At 37.5% G+C, this 20,501-nt stretch overlaps 1 protein-coding gene across 1 annotated transcript; it reads left to right on the top strand.

Moving 5' to 3' along the window:
• Positions 1-999: 999 nt before the first annotated feature.
• LOC140150191 (hephaestin-like protein) lies at positions 1,000-19,979 on the top strand. The gene is made up of 17 exons (XM_072172196.1): positions 1,000-1,184; positions 3,858-4,102; positions 4,629-4,841; positions 5,550-5,690; positions 6,209-6,375; positions 7,418-7,541; positions 8,701-8,878; positions 9,753-10,033; positions 10,483-10,676; positions 11,490-11,631; positions 12,782-12,997; positions 13,279-13,492; positions 13,998-14,297; positions 15,452-15,711; positions 17,079-17,261; positions 18,853-18,978; positions 19,870-19,979. Exons 1-17 carry the CDS (start codon positions 1,000-1,002, stop codon positions 19,977-19,979), a joined length of 3,279 nt encoding a protein of 1,092 aa, XP_072028297.1.
• Positions 19,980-20,501: the final 522 nt, after the last annotated feature.

The raw sequence follows: 20,501 nt of genomic DNA, 5'->3' as shown, positions 1-20,501 counted from the left end.
GAATGTAATCTACAGGGCATAAGCTTTAACATACTATAGTATTATTTAAATAGAAAGAAAATCTAAATTTGTGCATTAGCCAATAGGGCCACGGTCACCTAAAACCATCTTGCAATCTTGCTGATAATTCTGATGTATGAAATAAGACCTTCAAACTTTCAGATATGTTCAGAGTTCCAGATGCAGGCAGCCGTTTCTGTTTTTTAAATATAGGCCTAAGTTGTATCAAGAGTCATTTCTTGTGGATTTTTTGACTGAAAACTATATTAGTTTGAGACGCTAAAAAATGAATTCTGCAAAAAGCTCACGGGCGAACTAAAGGCCTATAAAAATCAAAAATATCACACTAAAAGACACAATTTGATGCTTAATTTTAACACCAGGATTTTTAAAAAAAATGTTCATCCAAGCACTATGTTTTTATTTGACATTACTGAAGAAAAAAAAATAATTTGCTTTATATTTGACCGAGAAAATAAATTTCATAGCAAAAAGGTGTATCTCGGAATTGTGCTGATTTTAACATGTATCGATCGACTTTTAGCGCGACTAAGCAGAACAAAAGAACGGTTGTCCTGCGTTTAGACTGTATAACATCTCAGAGATCCAGTTGATCAAATTTTTCTTTGATATAGGGGGTGGGGTTCTTGAAGAATAAGTTCACTTTTGGCTAAAATGGCTAAATATGAGGTTAATTTGGTCAAAAACCCACTTACATGTGTCAACATAGGGGGGGTGTAATTGTATGGACCATTCCCTATCAAAATATATTATTAGGGGATTTATCCCTGCCCCCCCCATCTACACCTATGCAGAGGTCACTACAAGATTATGAATTGTACATAATTACTATGACTTGGAGCGACCTCTACGAAAACAGTGCACGGTTATACCAAACAGATCAAAGTGCAAAATCTAGACAATCTAGTGCACTCAGAGCGAAGGATTATTAAAGCACGATTACTTCTATGTGAAAATAAAAAAAAGAAAGAAATAAAGATGGTATCTATTAAGATTTCTAGAAGCTTTACCCTGTTCAGGATAATTGGATTGATGATATTATCAATTCATTCTTGTCAATCGGTGAGTGTGAGGAAGTATTACCTATCCGCTGAAGATGTGGAATGGGACTATGCACCGACCAATATGAATGTCATTACCGGAAAGGTTGTGACAGCGGGGAGGTAAGTGATGAATCATTATTTTTTTTAACAATGAGTGTTCTTTAGTTTTGTCCATAAAAACTCGTTCAAACATGGAAAAAAATTCCGCACAAATAGCCGGACAGAATAACAACTGTTCGACCTCTTGCACATGGGCTCTAATATGGTACTTGCCCTTATCACTAAAACTAGGCGAGTGGTCACACCATTTCACCCGCGCAATACATGCGAATCATCTGAATATAATTTAGTCGGGCTCTCATTCACGCGCGAATGGGAAATAGTGTTCACTTTATGTTTGATAAGGTTTCTGGACTGAAACTTTGCGTAGAACACGCTACCGTATTCCACTTTAATTAAAAATGTGCTTTAAGTGCTTTTTTCCGGGGGGTGGCCCTACACTTATTTGAACGGCGCTCTCGGGCCGATGGTCGTGATTTAGGTGTATGTTTGAGGACATGAAACAGTCATTTATATTGTTTATAAAAATCCAAAATGGCTGCCTTATGCCCAAAGATTCAAAATGGCGGTCAATACAAATACAAATCGGTATTTAATGTATAAATGGTATAAATGCAATAGCTAGAATATGCACGATGGGCAAATGCACTACGGAGAAATCTAGTCACTGACACATTTTGGACCCTCTTTTCAAAGAGCAATTTCAAAGGCAATTATACAACCGAGTACGAAGCTACATTACTGTATCACAACTCTCCGGACGCGTTACAACTCTCCCGACGCGTTACAACTCTCCCGACGCGTTCAACTCTCCCGACGCGTTATAGCTAGCTAAAGGCCCAGTCACACTATGACGAATAGGGGTGAACCGCAAGCGACGTTAAGCTGCGAATTGCAATTTTGAAATTATTCGTCGCGTCCGTCGGCAAATTTTCAACATGTTGAAAATTTTGTGCCGGCAAAACAAGTAGTTGTGATTCCGTTCAGATTTCGTTAACGTTTCCATACCGTGCGAGGCCGTCTTTAGGCGTTTTGAGATCGTCACAATTTCGTTGGTAGTCGTTGTCAACGACCATTGACGAAAAACAACGGCAAGTGACGTCATATATCGAATCCTGACGACACATTGTGGCAAGTAACGAAATTGTGACGATCTTGGTGCGACAGTGACTTGCAATTTTTTTCCGGAGGGTGACGGATGTTGACTGTTGACATAGTCACTCGCCGCCCAGACAACGTCCGGTTTTGGTTGCTATTCTCCGTTTCCTACCACAGCCTTTCGTCCCTTGCCATCGTGTTGTCACTGAAGGTCGTTCCAACTCGTTGGCGAATTTTTTCCCCTCTTTTTGTCGTCGCTTTGCCGTCAACATTTTGTGATATTCACGTTCGTCACATTTCGTTGGTTATCTGCCGTCATAGTGTGACCGGGCCTTTGACTCTTCAAAAAAAAGTTTGGAAACTTTACAAAACGGCTATTATATCAGAAATATTGTTTCGTATCAATACAAACATTGTTTTTTCCAGTCAAAATTGACACCAAATTTATGACCATAACTTATTCTGGTTGAGTAACTCTCTTTGAAAGACAAGGAGGTCTCAAACAAAATCTGCCAAATCTGCCATTCCCTCATTTCAAATCTTTAGTTTTGGTTTCTCTTTTGTTCAGAAACCAAAAATCTGGTCTGCAACCATAACACTATTATGCTGGGAGGACACAGTATAGGGTATATAACCAGAAGTATACAATAGCCTATTGTGTTGACATAATTATTATCATGATTGATATCGGAAATCTATCCCCGTGGACGGCAGTTCATGCTCTCTGTCGAAGGTGGCATATTACATTCTCGGCCTAGAAATCATATACATGCGCGTATATTTAAGGATGGGGTGGGGTGGGGGCTTTGTTTGTTTGTATGAAACATAAAAGAAACATAAACGATGCATGGAGATGATTTGATTATGTTAGTTCATTATCCCCGGTAAGCACAACCCATACCTCCCCTCAGTCTGCCTCTCTCCCCCACCTAACCACCTCCTAAGTGTCTTATCCCCCCTCCCCTACATTCGATATCTCCTCTATCTCGAGCTCCCCCCCCCCTTCTCTTTCCACTTCCAATGCTCTCTCCCATCTGTTTCTCTTTCTCCCTGCCCTTACCCCACTACCACCCCCACCCCCACATCCCACACACACGACACACAATCTCTTCTCCCCTCTATCTTCTACTTTTTGCAGTAAAAATTGCTTCAGTAAAACTCATTAGGTTATTAGAGGTCATATAATGGCCTTCCATCGATTCTGGCACATGGGATTAAGGACAGGAATCGATTTTGTTTATAACACCTATACAATTACAATATTTTGGAGTGATTAACCTAGTTTTATTAAAAACAAATCATTTGCGAAATTCTGTTATCTAACACGTCAGTTCATTATGATAAACATATTTACATTATCAAAATGTATGTCAAATACAGGCGCCGTCACGCTTAGCGCTCATGCCAACGTGATGAATGTAGAGGTAATGGTCTAAAGGTTTTATGAAGTAATCTCGCAAGAACGATGTATCTTGCGCTTTTTGTATAGGGCGTTCGGTAAAAGTATATAGAACTTCAGTCCAAATGTTGACAGTTGGTAACAGGTTTCATACAGGAAGCGTTAACCATGAGTATGTTTGAATGAGTTATTAACCCCTAATCAAATCTATCTTGCTTCTTTTTTTTACATTACAGCATAGAAGGCAAATACCTGATCAGTGGCCCACACCGTATAGGCAAGAAATACACGAAAGTACAATATTTTGGCTACACTGACGAGACCTTCAAAACACGTGTCCCGACCTCAGAGTCACATGGACTACTTGGTCCAAACATATATGGTGAAGTGGGAGATACTATCGAGATTCTGTTCAAGAATATGGCTTCTAGACCCTACTCATTACACACACATGGAGTGCTGTATGACAAAATATCGGAAGGTCAGTCTAAACAATCTTTCAGTTTATATAAAAAACAAATCTAACCATGCTAACCTTATTCTGGAATCTTGTTCTGTTATTCTATACATCATGCATATACGAGCAAACGCAGAAAAATCCTTGTGTACTTTTAAGTACACAAGGAATTTTTCTGCGTTTGCTCGTAAAGTGTTAAAGGGTTTTGTTGTTATTGAATTTCATTTCAAAGTAGTAAAATCTGTCAGTTTTGGACGATACACCATTAAAGGCCATTATTTTGAAAATACTAATTATACCACATGGTGGTCCTTTAACTGCATAAATATTTGTATCTTGTAGGCAATTTAACAGTTGGTGAAGCAAAAATGCAATTTCTTTCAGCCAACTTCAAAACCCAGCTTCCTGCAAAATTAAATCACGTGGAAATGACTGACTGCTTGCACCAGTATGAAATTGTTTAACCTTTATAAGTGATGCTCTGCTATTCAGTGATCGATCTACGTATCATTTACATGTTTACATTTTACCGTTTTGCTATTTGCACCAGGTGCTAAGTATAATGACGGTACATCAGACGCAGACAAAGTTGATGATAGCGTGGACCCTGGTTCAAGCCACACTTACATATGGCGTGTTGAAGACATATCGGGTCCTACTGATGAGGAGTCTAACTGCATCGCCTGGCCTTATCACAGTCACATATTAACGAATCATGACACAAGTACTGGAGTTGTTGGTGCTTCTATTATCTGCAGACCAGGTTAACAAAATCTCGTTTTACTCGACTCATAATAAGAGCATACACACGCACCCCACACTCTCCCCAAACACACACCTCGCCCACACACCCCTACAAGCTTCACCTCATACCCCTTATACTAATAATAATATAATAATAATAAATTTTGGATTTATAAAGCGCCTTTCTCCAGATCTTAGAGGACTCAAAGCGCTGTAATTTCGCTGCAATGATGAATCATCACAATCAGATCGCATCAACTAGGTTGCTGCCTAACGGCGCACACCTATCCGCATTTAGATTGTAACATCCACCAATTTTCTGTGCAGCTCCCCAAATTCCATTGATACTAATGTATCACATTCCTTTACAAAGAAAAACAATTAGACTAGAAAAATAAATGATACTACTTGTCTACTCTTTGATATCTGCAAATGCTGCCAAGTGTCATAAAATTGAGGTGTACGAAATTAAAAGCAGAAATTGGATATTCTAAACTGAACCACGCAACCAAACAAGCCTAACCATCATATTACTTTCTTTATCAACTTTGCAAAGATTGTTCATAAATAAGAAACTTAAGATATGAAAGACCCAGAATAGATCCTTGAGGAATCCGAAAAGATTTTTAATTGTAGAAACATCTTTATTGTGACATTTACAGAGAGGGGTGTCAAAGTCATTTTTAAAACTGTTTATTGTATTCGAATATTGTTGCTTCTGCTGTAGGTATTCTTGACGGCACGGGAAAACGACAAGATGTTGATAGAGATGTAGTGTTGTTAGTTACTGTCATAGATGAAAACAGTAGCTACTATATCGATAAGAATATCAAGGCTCACTGCACGGACCCAGACAATGTGAATCCAGGTTGGTATCAGATTGCCACTTCATATTCATATACATGTATACTGGTGTCCGTACGTTAAGTAATCGGATATTAACGCTTGCACGGTATTTTTGTGGGAACTGAGAGTACACCAGACATTACGAATTGCATTATGAATACGAGGAAAGTCCTTCTAATATCAAATAAGTCAGATTTTTTAAAATTCGCGATGTAATACAAATGTTGTGATAAATTATTCAAATTTGATTTTATTATAATATTTGATAGTTTAAGTTTTTTTTCAAAAAGTTCCGAAGTAAACATTATAAATCTAATGATATGTACTATGTAGCTGGGATGAAAAACCTTTCATATTGAATATAAACATTTTTCCCAAACAGACCTAATGTTTTTGGTCTTGAAAATGGAATGAAAAAAGGATATGCGACCATGTTGTTGTTGTTGTTGTTGTTGTTGTTGTTGTAGATAGGCTTAAACATTGCAAATAAATGAAATAATATATGTGTAATATTTTGCTTTTATTTTTCTCTCCATCTAGAAGATGAAGATTTTCAAGAAAGTAACATGATGCAGAGCATTAACGGCTATGTATTTGGCAACCTTCCTGGTCTCGATATGTGTCTAGGAGATCGTATAGCCTGGCATATATTCAGCTTAGGAACAGAAACAGATTTGCATACTTTGTATTTCCATGGAAACATACTGGTAAGATGTCCCATTTTAAGAACAATCTCGGCACTGGCATATATTAGGGGATTAGGCGGAGGGGATCGGGACACATCGTAAATACTTTACAAGCAATGCCAGCTTAAAGCCATATTATAACATTTTCATACAAAATAGATTTGCATTTCTTTGCCATAAAATGTTAGTTTTTACTGTCAGATATATCCCTTTTATTTTTGAGCCGAACAACTACGGCAAAGCAAAGAAAATTGGAATTTACTACCAGCGCATATGTCGCCAATATATACCACTCCTTCGGTCATGTTATGGTACAACCCTTTGTTGTGTAGATCACCGTCCGCACGCCGTGTACGTACTGTGTGTTATGAGCATCGTGTATGCGTTCGACTAATAATTCCATTGTAATAATAAAACGCCGGGTCCGTCGTTTTATTCAAAATCTCGGATTTTGACAAAACTACAGCACCCAGAGTCTTGGTTTTTGCAGGGTATATTGGTTTAATAAAGTACAATATAATCGTGTAAAAATGAATTTTAAAAAATCAGTGAGGGCGTCCTCCTCAGCAAATGTTATGATATGGCTTTAATTGTTTGGGTAAAGAGCGAAGAAATTAGTGCTGTGCATCTTCCTTAGGGTCCGTTGATTTTAATTTGGGATTTTCGGGCACGTACATAGATCGTTATGAAGTTGGCAGAATGCCGAATATCGATTCGTGTTAAGTTCGTGAGTTCTCTTGATTTGTAGAACAGTATTCCGTTTACTATTCCTTTTTGATGCCTTCTTTTTCTCAATTATCAAGTTGATTCACTTTTACATAATTAATATGCTGCCCTCTCCGTGTGATGTCCTGCCCATCTAGAGAATTCTTGCGTAACATGAGTTTTACAAAGCAAAAAAAAATATTGACATTTTGCTAAACTCATAACGATATGCACGCCGGCAGTATTCATACCGTTGCTCCTATTACAAATTGCACAACCCGGTTACTGAAAAAGCTAAAACCAATAACAATCCTATTATTCTCTGAATGTCATATCACAAGAACATTGTCGTTTTCAGAACATCCGGGGCAACCGTCGTGATGCTTTTAGCACATCTCCGGCCTATTTTCTCTCGGGCGAGATGGAGGCTAACAATCCTGGCACATGGTTATTGACGTCAGAGGTGTTTACACATAGACTTGGTAATGATAACAATAATGATAATAATACAATGATAATGACTTTTGATCAAATATATTTGTTTGGTTTGTAAAGAAACCTTTAATCATTAGCTTTATAAACCAAAACAAGTATTTCAATCGGTTCACGTATGAGGTTTGGCTACAATTTCGATCAAAATGACACCAGAACTCATACCACTTGGTTTCTACCTTTGGGGCAAAATCCAAAGCGACCACCAGTTAGCCCCTAAGATCTTCGTAACCGTATTACTGCTGTATTCGCAAGTATGCACCAACATTGTATTGATGCTCTGAAGACCAGGACTGAAACCCGTATCCGCCAAGGAGGCAACCAGTTAGAGGACAGAGCAGCACAGTAAACTCACGTCAGGTGAACTATAGACAATTGGAAACCAAACAACCATTTCTAGGGCTACATGTACCTTTTATCCCAAAAAGAGAAATGACTTATGTTGTAAATAAAAAGAAATCAAGAAACAATACAGGAAGAAAGTAAGAAATAAAAGGAAACAAAAAGGCATATAAATAACCAAGAAAAAATAAGCAATTGCAAGTATAGCAAAAGAAGTCCAATCCCAAATCCATTTTGCACACAAATTAATAACACTTAACTAAATACCTCGCCCATAAACCCACCCGTAAAGCTCATTCCCTAATTAAAGTTGTTATTTTATAAAGTTGTCATTGAGGAATGTTTAATATTCATGCTAAGTACGTGTACTCCTTTTCAATATTTGTAGTAGCCAAACCTCTTTCGTGGACAAAGTAAAAAACGGACACATTTCTTAAAAAGTTGTGAGCCAATTGAATTTTTTTTCGGTTCATTAAAGCTACCGCTTTCTTTATGTACCGAAATATAATGATCAATATTTCTAAGATAAGAGGAAAAAAGAGGCCCCATGAGGGTTCTGTTTTTTTTTTTTTTTTTTTTTTTTTTTTTTTTTTTTTTTTTTTTTTTTTTTATTGTTTGGGTTTTTTTTGGGTTTTTTTGGGGGGTACCCTGTATCTGTCTTTGTTGTGGATATATGGGGTGAATATTAACTGGTACATTAATTGTTTTGCGGTATGTATAATCGTCTCATATAACCCGGACATGAACTAATTAAATCCATAAAGTTCTAAAGTGTTTTTAAAATAATTACTTTGCGCATGACTATAGCTGGAACACAAGCACTTTACACTGTCCGCAACGATTGCGCAAATGCAGCTGATGTCGCCATAGAGCCTATTATAACAGCTACCAAGCAATATTACATCAAAGCTGAGGAGGTGCTGTGGAATTATGCGCCTAGTGGTTTGGATGGATTCGATCAAAAACCGCTAACAGATCCAGACAGGTAATTATTGCATGAGAATTTAAAATGTTTATAGTTTTAATAAGATGCGGAGGCTGAGTTCGTGCAGAGATTGAAGAGAATCTGCTTGTTTTGAAAAGGTTGAAAATTATTAACAACATCAGAAAAACACAAATATTGTCTTGTTAAGATAACCACCATAACAGAGATTTAATGTGCCTGCAGCCATGTGGTGAGCGCCATGCATTCTCTAAATTCAGTAAATATCCTTTGTCAGCCGTGTTATTGAATGGGATTATTTTGAAATTTAAAAACGCTTATATTACAAACAACTTGGCCTATGTTAATAAATAATATTAATACAAGCTAAAATCGGTGGGGTTTGATAATGAACCCCACAAAACTAACCTTTAAATTAATTAAATACAGTAAAATTTGATTATTACTGGGTGAGAGTCGCTGTGACGGTTTAAAACTCGCCGTGTTGGTTAAGCTCCGATCACTCAGTACAGCTGAGCAGTTTTGCCGTCTCTCTCTCTATCATGTCATCCGCCGCCTGGCTACAGCGTGATAAAAAAAAATCGCACATAGAATTTCGTTCATAGAATATTTTGATATTGTATACGGTATCCCGCCATATTAAGCAAAATCAATGCCAAATGTGAATTATTCATGTTTCCAATATTTTACTACAGACGTCAATGGGTCAAATAGCAAAATGTCACGACACTCTTTTACTACTCAAAAATGTCCATATAATATTTTGAATTTTTATATACTTCGCTAGTGACGGTTTCAAACCTCAATCGCCGGTTGCTTGCCGGTTCCGCCCGGTGAAAGACAGATGAGTTTGTAGCAACGCAAAGTGTGTTGAAACTGTTATCCGTACTCCATTTTCTATTTCTCAATTTTAAAGCCCAGGATACCCATACTTTGTAGACAACCAAGAACGTATCGGCGGCTCTTACAAGAAAGCGGTATTTGTCGAATACACCGACAGTACTTTCACCACGAAAGCAGTACGAGGCCCAGAGGAAGAACATCTAGGATTCCTAGGTCCTGTTATTCATGCAGAAGTCGGCGATGAAATACTGGTTACATTTTACAATGGCGCGAGTAGGAATTATAGCATTCAAGCACATGGTGTGCTGTATGATAAAGCTAGTGAAGGATCTGGATATAACGATGGAACGACAGGTAGGATCTTTATTTTGAAGTGACCTTTTACAATCTTTATCATTGAGATTTCTGTATATAAACAAGAAATATAATGCCTCTTTTCGAATTGTGGATATTGTTGGCGACATCTCAAAATATTATCATTACGGTACATTTGCCTTAGCCAAAGTTTGCATTTTCACACTTGACATGTTAAGTCACCGGTCCTATGTACTATACACAGGTTTATATTAATCAATTTGGAATATTTGGCCAAAATGTGTATCATGCAAATGCAATACCCGTATTCATCATCTGCTGACACGACATGAAGATACCGTAGTTAGTTATTGTTCTTTCTGTTCAACTCCCACCCCACCCACGACAGAGACAATGCCAAATATAAATTTATGATTAGGCAGTGCAGCAAATTCTTTTTTTCTAGGTACATCACATCATGTAATAACTCTGACACTTCTCTGGTTTAGGTGCTGACAGAGACGATAACAGCGTTCCACCGGGAAGTCAATACACATACAGGTGGTTAATTCCTGCAAATTACGGGCCAATTAATCCCGACGAAGACTGCCTCACGTGGGTGTATTATTCCGCTGTGGATCCTGAACGGGATGTGTACTCGGGTCTTGTTGGACAAATAGCTGTGTGTAGACCAGGAACAAAGGTGTGTAGCTAAAATTGCAAATTTACTTCATTATGTAATAATTTTCTGTTATTTGGATGAGGGCCAGTGCATAATGGTTATGAGTTAAACAGAATACCGAATATCGATTTGTCACTTTGTTAAATTCATTGTGCGCTTGAGAAAACAGGCCCAATCCATAATGTATTATATTCAGTGTGATAAACTCTGGTTCATGTGTGAAAGCGTACATGTATGAAAGAATGGACCAAATCCATATACATGTGTATGTGGGGAAGGCAGGGGTGTGTTGGGGTGGGTGAGGTTTGGTGGTGTGTGAGGGGTGCACGCAGTTGCCGGTGGGTGTGTGTGGGATGTGTGGGTGGGGTTTTGGACCTTATATTCAGGTATTCAGCGTATCAGTAGGGAGACCATGAAAGTCTGGAGAATCTTTTCTCTCATGTTGGCAATTTTGTTCGCGTTCCATTCCGTAACATGGTAACAGTCACGGTATTTAAGGATTTATTTTCTCATTTTGTCCCTAAAACTATTTATTTCTTTCCATTCAAAAAGAGTAGAAAGTTCATATTTGGTGTGGAGATTTTATGGCATATGAACAAGGACAACACCATCACTTCATATGATAAATTAGATTTTCGGGTGAAAGTGTCATATTTTAGAGATTTTTGTTCAAATATGATCCAAAAAATAGTTTTTAAAAGGTTTTTTTGTTTGAAAACTGATTTATGCGTCATGAAAATATATCAATATTGAGATGTATGTTTCACAAAAGTCAGGCTTAATATTGAATGCTGTTACATCACCATTTTCATCTTAAATTTGCACGCCAACAAGGTGACTGACTACCATCTACTGCTCATGAATGTGGATGAAAATCGGAGTTGGTATATAAATGAGAACATCCTGTCTTACACGAATCTAAACCCAGACGATGCCTTGAATAATGAAGATTTTTTGGAATCCAACGTCATGCATTGTAAGTGTTCAGATCGCTTTATGTTTACTAATGAGATGTTTTAAAACTCCACAGACTAGACATCTGGTTTGAGAGTGGTGAATGGCTAATTTATGCGTTTGGCTTTAATTTAAAACAAAAGGAACCAAAGAAAAGTAAAACAAAAGAACGGACAAATAAAATGAAATGAATGCTTTAAATAACGCTTCATTGAAGAAACTGTGCTGTCTCTTTGTTTCGCTTGTTGGAATCCTTTTGCGCCTTGTATAGGCCAGTTTGTCACTTTTAAAACTGGACCTTCGTCTATTCAATTGCTTGTAACTTTACTTCTTGAAAATTTACTCCAATATTGTTCAGTTTTGAAATTGTGACTATTTTTTTGAGTGTAAGGATACTTTATTGGCGCAGTATATAATCCCATAGTAACAGGTAAACAAAAATGTATATAGGGCAAAAATGATATACTAAAATGGTTTAAAAGCATTTTGTAGGTAGAGATATTTTATAAGTTCAGGACACATGAGGTGATGAACATATTTATGAACTTCATAAATTTGCAAGAAAAAAAGAAGAGGGGTACTGATGAAAATCAGGGTATTACACCCCCTTAAGGTGGAGGTACACGGCAGAGTTCTGGGCCTCGTTTGTGCGGGGCCTTCTATGTTCGTTGAGTCTAGCTTTCAAGACTTGTTTTGTTTCGCCAACATAGGCAGCAGAACATTCACCGTCACCGCACACTAATCCATGCACTAAGTTTCAGCGGTTTTTTTTTTAAATATTGGTTGTCTTTTACTTGGGCTTTACTTTGGCTTAAACGACGAGGAAATCCCAAAAGCTTTGAGGTGTTTCTTTACGCATTCTGACAGTCCAGCTATATATGAGATTGTGACGATCCCTAGCCGCCTTGAAGTGTCACATGACCAGCCCAGCGGGCCAGTTGCCTGATGAAGTATGATGGTTTTAGACACAACATAGCAAGTTGCGAAAAAAAGTTCCAGTATTTGAACTAATTCAAAATCTTGTGATTCTAACAACTGGATGACTGAGAATATTCACTATTTTTTCTACTTGGAAATATTACGTAAAATTCGTGGATAATTTTTCTTAGAATACATTGGATCAAGGAAGTGACTGTATACTAACATCATTTATCAATGTCTTAATATTGCAGCTATAAATGGATATTCGTTCGCTAATCTTCCCGGATTAGACCAGACTTGTGTTGGTCAAGAGGTATCGTGGCATTTAGCGAGCTTAGGAGGTGACGCGGATGAACATGGAATTTACTTCCGGGGTCATCCAGTGACGTTTAATAATCGGCGTACTGATACAGTCAGTTTGGCTCCTGGTAATTCGGTTACCGTACCTATGACTCCACAAAGATCAGGTACATCATTTTTGATCTTTAGTGTACGTTACCATATTTACTAAAATGGGCTTCATCATCTTGTATTATGCATCAAAGGTTGATGAAGAAAGCAAGAACGCTGTATTTTATTTAGATTTCTTTAGAAATCCACTTTCAATAGCTGCAACTTAAAGTCCTTGAGCAGTTGGTCAAACGTTTCCTTGCCATCGTCCAAAGAGTCTAATAGCCGGACCAAAAATCTCAACGAAGGCATTAGTACATGAAGATGCTAGTCAACTCAAATTTACTCAATTTTTCAGGTACATGGCCAATCGAATGTATGACAGGTGCACACTTTGTAGAAGGAATGAGAGCTCTTTACTCAGTTATTTCTAGCTGCGCAAAAGAAGCCGAAGAGGACGTATCCATAACTGACGACAGGACGTATTACATCGCTGCTGAAGAAATATATTGGGACTACGCCTCGGTTAAGATTGATCCTATTACTAATCAATCTCTGTTGGATCCAAATAGGCAAGTAATGTAATTAAGGACATTTATATACATATATATTTATAAATACGCATTTTACCACATCCGCGCTGCCATAACAGCTTCAGACATCAAGTCTCGCAGCCGGTGGTCTTCCTATACATTTGACATGTTTGAATGCAAAGGTGGTAAACAACACAAGAAAAAGTTGTCGATTTTGTTCAACTTTGTGATTATATTGCAAACGTTTCCGTCGATTTCCATCAGCAAATAAGTTTAAAATGTTGTTTTTGATAACATATTACAAATTTGGAATCCCCCATGTGTAATAATTTTGCTATTAAATTAATACAAAAAATTTGATGATATAAGATTTCCTACCCTTATCAATAGCATGATGGTTTGGTCACGCTTGCTGGTCTCGGTACATGTCGTGCCCATGAGTCACGTGCGTATTTACATATTTATAAATATGGTCGAAGTATACTGTATATTGAGCATGTTGATGATATTATTTTCCTTTCAACCCTATGCATTTAATTTGAAGCCCTGGGAACATCTTCGTAAAGCAAGAAGGTCCATTCATTGGAAGTGTTTACAAGAAAGCTCTTTACAGAGAATACACAGATGCAACATTTACGCAAAGACTGCATGAAGGACCATTCACGGATAGCCTAGGTATTCTTGGACCTATAATCCACGGAGAAGTATATGAACAAATCACTGTTGTCTTCAAAAACATGGCATCCCGACCGTACTCGATGCATCCGCACGGCTTAGTGTACCAGTCGAATACCGGAGATACCAAAGATCCAGTCGTAGACCCAGGGATGACACACACATACACGTGGGATGTCACGCCTGAAGTTGGCCCAGCTGCAGGAGATAGAAATTGTATTCTACACTGAAAATATACTTTAGTCAATTGACAAATAAAAATTTGTCATACGGCATGTCTAAAATGACAAACTATCATTTGTCATGCAATTTGTCATGCATATGCACGACAAACTATAATTTGTCATGCACATGCACCGTATGACTAATTTTGATTTGTCATGCAAAAGTGTCTAAAACGACAAATTTCTGAAATAATTTGTCATGCAAGAAAATTAATTTGTCATGCATGAAAATTAATTTGTCATGCTGAAAAAATAACTTGTCATGATTGCTTGTTTAATTTGTCACTTAACAAATTAGTGACAGTGATTTCTCACCACGCCGCCATTACCAGCATATGATACATGAGCATGCAGACGATTATTCATGAATCCCGGTTCGTGAAATTCGTCATCTGATCTATACCTTGGACAGGTAAGAATTTGTTTTTGCCATGTTTCAATTGTAATAATTTGCACAGTGACTTTTGTGCATGGTAAGCTTAAGTGCAATACGGTGTGCATGTGTGGTGCCGTACATCAATCATCGTGTCAATGTTTTCATGGTTTGGCCCCAAAATCCAGCCACAAAAGTCACTGTGCAAAATATTACAATTGAAACATGGCAAAAAACAAATTCTTACCTGTCCAAGCTATAGATCAGATGACGAATTTCACGAACCGGGATTCACGTATCGTCTGCATGCTCATGATGTACATGTATTCTGGTAATGGCGGCGCGATGTCTTGCACGTAGGCTCGAAAACCCGTTGCTTCTAGCTAATTCGTCAATGGAACTTGTCAGCTATAAAATTTAATTAGTCGTGTTCAACAAAGTTTGTCGGTACGATTCGTCATACGTGTATTAACTTGTCAATTCTTCATCTCCTGACGAACTGGATTCGTCATGACCAATACATATTGTACACGCAGATTTGTCAATCATTAAAATTTGTCGATCACTAATTTTGATTCGTCACGCGATTAAAATGATTTGTCTGGTAGTTTGTACAATTTGTCAAACAGATGTGATTATAGTCAACCGACAAATTACCTTACATGACAAATTTATATCCCCTGTTTGACAAATTTTTCATCGAATTTGACTAATTGTAATTTTCAGTGTATACGCCTACTATTCTGACGCTGATCGGGTTATAGACACGCATTCGGGACTGATTGGCCCTCTTATCATATGCAAGAAAGGCATCTTGGGACTTGATGGAAAGAGAATCGATGTTGACAGAGAGTTTGTGCTATTATTTACTGTATCTGATGAAAACCTGAGTTGGTATCTTGATGACAATATTGCAATGTTTTCTCCTGATCCAAGTCTTGTTGACAAAGGAGATCCAGATTTTGAGGAGAGCAATCTGATGCACGGTAAGCTTGTACTGAAAATTTGAACCTCTTGGCCTCCCAGCTTGAACTTTGCTTCTTGCATTGTAGACTTTAAGACATATTCAATACTCATATGATAATCTTGACGAATGAATACTTTCCTGCTGATCAGTTCGCAGACTGCTCAAGGCGAGATGGAGCGGAGTTATGTGGTACTGTTCTGTTCCATTTTGTGAACATTTTGGAAGAACTACCGTAACCAACGAAATACCATATGTTGTAACAGAAATGACACTCTTCCTTATTCCTAAGGGGTTGGTATCCCATGGCATTAACATTGAATGGGGAGGACAAACATACAAAGCTTTCCATGTTTTTTTAAGACAAAGCTGTAAAGAAAAAAAAATCGTGACCTGGTTTTATAAGCCATTGGCTATAAACTTTCATCTGATGGGCAAGATAGAGTGATTTATCCATTAGTGTATTTCAAACGCAAACTTTGTGGTTATTTCTTGTCTAATTTTGACACGTTGTTATAAAGGCTTTAAAAACACCAAACAAAACATTGAATTATCTTTAAATTAATTTTTTGTTCCCTTATGGCTTATAGTTATAGTTGCGGTTCATAGCACTATAAGCTTACCTCAATATTGCTTTTATTATAAGCTTATCTCGTTATTCAGTGATATTTCTAGCCATTTCGATAGTGTACCGTACAAACATAGAGCTGTAATACTGACATTATTTCTGAAAATATCCCGTTCCGTTATGTAAGGTGCTGGGCACCAACCAAGTAACCCTGGGTACCACTCCATCTCGCCCTAAACATGTTACAGAGTAAACCAGCATTTTTGGTTAACTAGCCTATCCCCGGGAGCCTATCATTCAACCATATGTGCACCAACACACCAAGGCGAAGGTCACATTCTGGAAAGCTGGACTGAACAAGTTCACCAATTCCCTATTTAGGTCATAATGTGCAAAGCAGTCTGTCCAATTATATTGCTGATAAAAGCAGGATATTTAAGCAAACTATTTTGGTCCTTTAACAACCCGCCATGTGTTTACATTCTTTATATACACTATCGGCTGACCATGGAAGTGGAAGAGCACCGAGGAATATACTACAGAGATTAGACTGGTGACAAGTGCTTCTGAGTATTAGTCAGAAATGTGTGATGATAAGTTGCAATTGGTTTAATCAATTTATATTGTCCTTTTAAGACCGATTATATAATCTTGAAGCACAATGATTTTTGAAAGTCACACTTGTCGTGTATGACCAGTTAACAGACTCCATAAATACTCGAATGCACTGGTGGAATATGCTCCAGAGAATGATTAGCCAGAAATGTGTGCGATGAAAAGTCTCATTTGGTTCAATAAAAGCTTTAAATGTTTATACTTAGGAATGAACGGCTACCTGTTCGACAATAATAAACATTTGGAGATGTATCTTGGGGAGACAGTGGAATGGAATTTGATTGGATTCGGTGAAGAAGTCGATATCCATACTGTACATTTCCATGGGCAGCCCGTCGTCTACCAGCAATGGATGAAGCACAGCGTGGATGTCATCGAACTTTTCCCTGGTAAGTACTTTTTGCCAGTATACTTGCCACCATGGAGCTATTAAAGATGGAGAGGCAATAGATTATGTAACGCATTGTAAACTTATGCCGATTTGAAATCTGACAAGCTATTAAATCGGTAAGCTGGCCCGACATTGTATTAACGCTTTACCTAGCTGACTACTGTCAATAAGTGATCAAACGAACGTCGCGTGAAAGCGCCTACTATAACGAAAAGTACCTTTTGTTGTCATACCACTCAAGGGTGTGATTGAGTAGCCGTAAGCACAAAAGGCACACATTAGCCGTTGATGTACAGTTCGTTGTCACCCTGCTGAATTTAGGTGCTTCATTTAAATAAATTGAATGCGCTTGCTGATTGATTATACATCAAGGCTGCCATGTCTGCATGTCTATAGTACTGTATAATGGTAATAGCTACGTATACCTGTAACATATAATAAGTATACCGGTATAGGCCTATATAAAAGTTGTTTCACAAATTGACATTTTATTTTATTTTAAGAAGGAGAATGTCATAAACAGCGGCGTACTGAAGGGGGGAGCTCTTCTGTGAGAGGTCTTGGGAGGGGATGAGGGAGGTAGAGGTGGAGGAGGGGATATGAAGAATGAGATGGGGTCTGGAGGAAGAGAGAAAGAAGAAGAAATTAATAGAAATTAATAAATAGATGTAAATAAATAGAAAGGTAAGGAAAATGATAGGAATGAGAGGGGACAAAAAGTAAGAGGGGATGGAGAAGGGAAGGGTGATAAGAAGAGGGAGTGATACTTTAGCAAGGAAAGAATAAGTACAGAGAAAGGAAAAGAAAGGAATGACAAATAAATTTTGGCCTTATAATAATTATTATAGAAACTAAACACAGCCCCCCCCCCCCAAACACACACACATAGGCCTAACACTAACAGCACTATAGGCAGCTATTCGATGATGTCAATGTCTTTATGCGTTACGTATTTAAAACGCCCAGTCAGATGTATTTTACACCTGCCAAGCACAAGTCACCCAATTTCGAAAATTGGACGTTGAATGTACACTCCCATGAATATTGATTGGCAACATTTTCCAATATGTCAGCGCTCAAATCGGACACAATAGAACAATAGACCATTCAGTGCGTTGCTTGCCACTACCAGGGATCTTATAAATGGATATAGGTGATGTAAACTTCTTTATTTTGTCTGAATATTGTGGAATATTATATTGGGTGTATATTTTGGTAGCAACTACGTACTGTAAAGCGTTCAGCTGAAATGGACTTTTCTCCTAGTAGTGAATGGGCCTTCGCTGGTCTAGTTATATACGCCAGAATGGGTCATAATCAGGGACAGGCGATTTACGCGGAAAAAAATAGCAAATTGCGCGGAATTGCGCGGAACTTTTTTTTTCAGTGCAAATCATGTATCCCTGTCCATAGGGAAAAAAATAGCCAATTGCGCGGAATTGCGCGGAAAAAAAGTTCCGCTCAAATCGCCTGTCCCTGGTCATAATAAGATATGCGTATAGTCATGTTACACTGTACCATCTGGGATTTGGGAGACCACACTGTGATACGTTTAATTTTTTTCACTTTTCCCATTTAATATATTAAAGGTATATTCTCTACAGTACAAGTGAAAGTAAAGGAAAAGGGTACGTGGTTACTTCATTGTCACGTGAATGATCACATGGTTGGCGGGATGGAAGGCACCTACAAAGTTCTAGATCCTTTTGCTGGAGGTGAGTGAATTTTTATCTTGAGAAAATTACTCAATTTAGCCTCTAATGATTCAGTATATTGGTTAAATGTTCAGAGCGCTTTTGGTAAACATACAATACACAATGGAAAAAAACGGGACCACTATGTTGCATTTATACTCTTCGAGGTTAAGGAAAGGGGTGTGAACGTTTGGACAGTATTTATTGTGGGAGATTAGAGCACCTCAGACATATCGAATTGCATTCTAAATACGAAGAATGTCCTTCTGATATCAAATAATTTTGATTTTTTGAAATTCTCAATGTAATGCACATTTTATGGCAAATCATTAAAAATTGATATTTTTGATATTTAACAGTACTCGAAGTAAACTTTATAAATCAGATGATTTATATTTGAAGTGTATGTAGGTGGGATGAAAAGCCGAAGATCAATTGAAAATTTTGACCTTTCATATTGAAGATATGGATTTTTTCCCAAAAAGACCTATTTTTTTGGTGTTTGGGGAAAAAACCCATATCTTCAATATGAAAGGTCAAAATTTTCAATTGATCGTCGGCTTTTCCTCCCAGATACATAAACTTTCAGAATATATCATTAAATTTATAAAATTTACTTCGAGGACTGTTATATCTTACAAATGTGAAAAATATCAAATTTTATTAATTTGTCATAAAATTTGTATTATATTGTAAATTTCATAAAATGAAAATTCTTTGATATCAGAAAGATATTCTTCGTATTCCGAATGCAATTCGATATGTCTGATGTGCTCTCATGTCCCACAAAAAATACTGTCGAAACACTCAAAACGCTCATTCCAGTTCCCTTAAGGCGAGTGATAAAACAAAGAGCATTTTCTCCGGCTTTGTTATTTATGCTGATGTCTTCATTTCTTTTGTATCATACAGAAGCCATCGGAAGGACGGAAAAGCCATGGACAACTGCCGGCAATTCTTCAGCAGGTTACTGCATAGTACTACTTCTAACCAATTTATTTATAGCATTGGTCAATTTCTAAGAACAGAAACCCACAAATTGATTGATTGATTGTTTGATTGCTTGACTGACTACTAATTGATTGATTGATTGATTGATTGATTGATTGATTGATGATTATTAGAGAATAAACGATAGGATTATTTGTTTTTACGTCCTCTACCATGTGATCAAAGATACTGTATTGAGTATCTTTGATGTGATAGACAATGGCAAGTCCAAATTTTTGTAGGGGTTGATACGGGGGTTGATAGGGCACCTGGTATCCATACGACACTCAGTAGATACTATGATCAAATATTCGCCATGCCTATGGTCTATCACACGGTACAAGTAATACATATAGTTTTTTCTCATTCTTAGTCAGTTAAATATTATTCTCGCTAAAAACTGATTCCATCTCAAAAACAAAAACAAAAACAAAATAAGCAATCTTAGGCCAATCGAATCTGAGGTTTTATACTATCTATTAATTAAACATCAGACGTTTCCAAAAGCAAGGTTGATTAGATGAAAGGTGGTCAGAAGGGGACATTCTGTCAGG

This window comes from Amphiura filiformis, chromosome 4 (assembly GCF_039555335.1).
Source record: "Amphiura filiformis chromosome 4, Afil_fr2py, whole genome shotgun sequence".
Lineage (NCBI taxonomy): Eukaryota > Metazoa > Echinodermata > Ophiuroidea > Amphilepidida > Amphiuridae > Amphiura > Amphiura filiformis.
The sequence above is the reverse complement of the archived record's forward strand: the minus strand, read 5'-3'. Positions and strand labels throughout refer to the sequence as shown.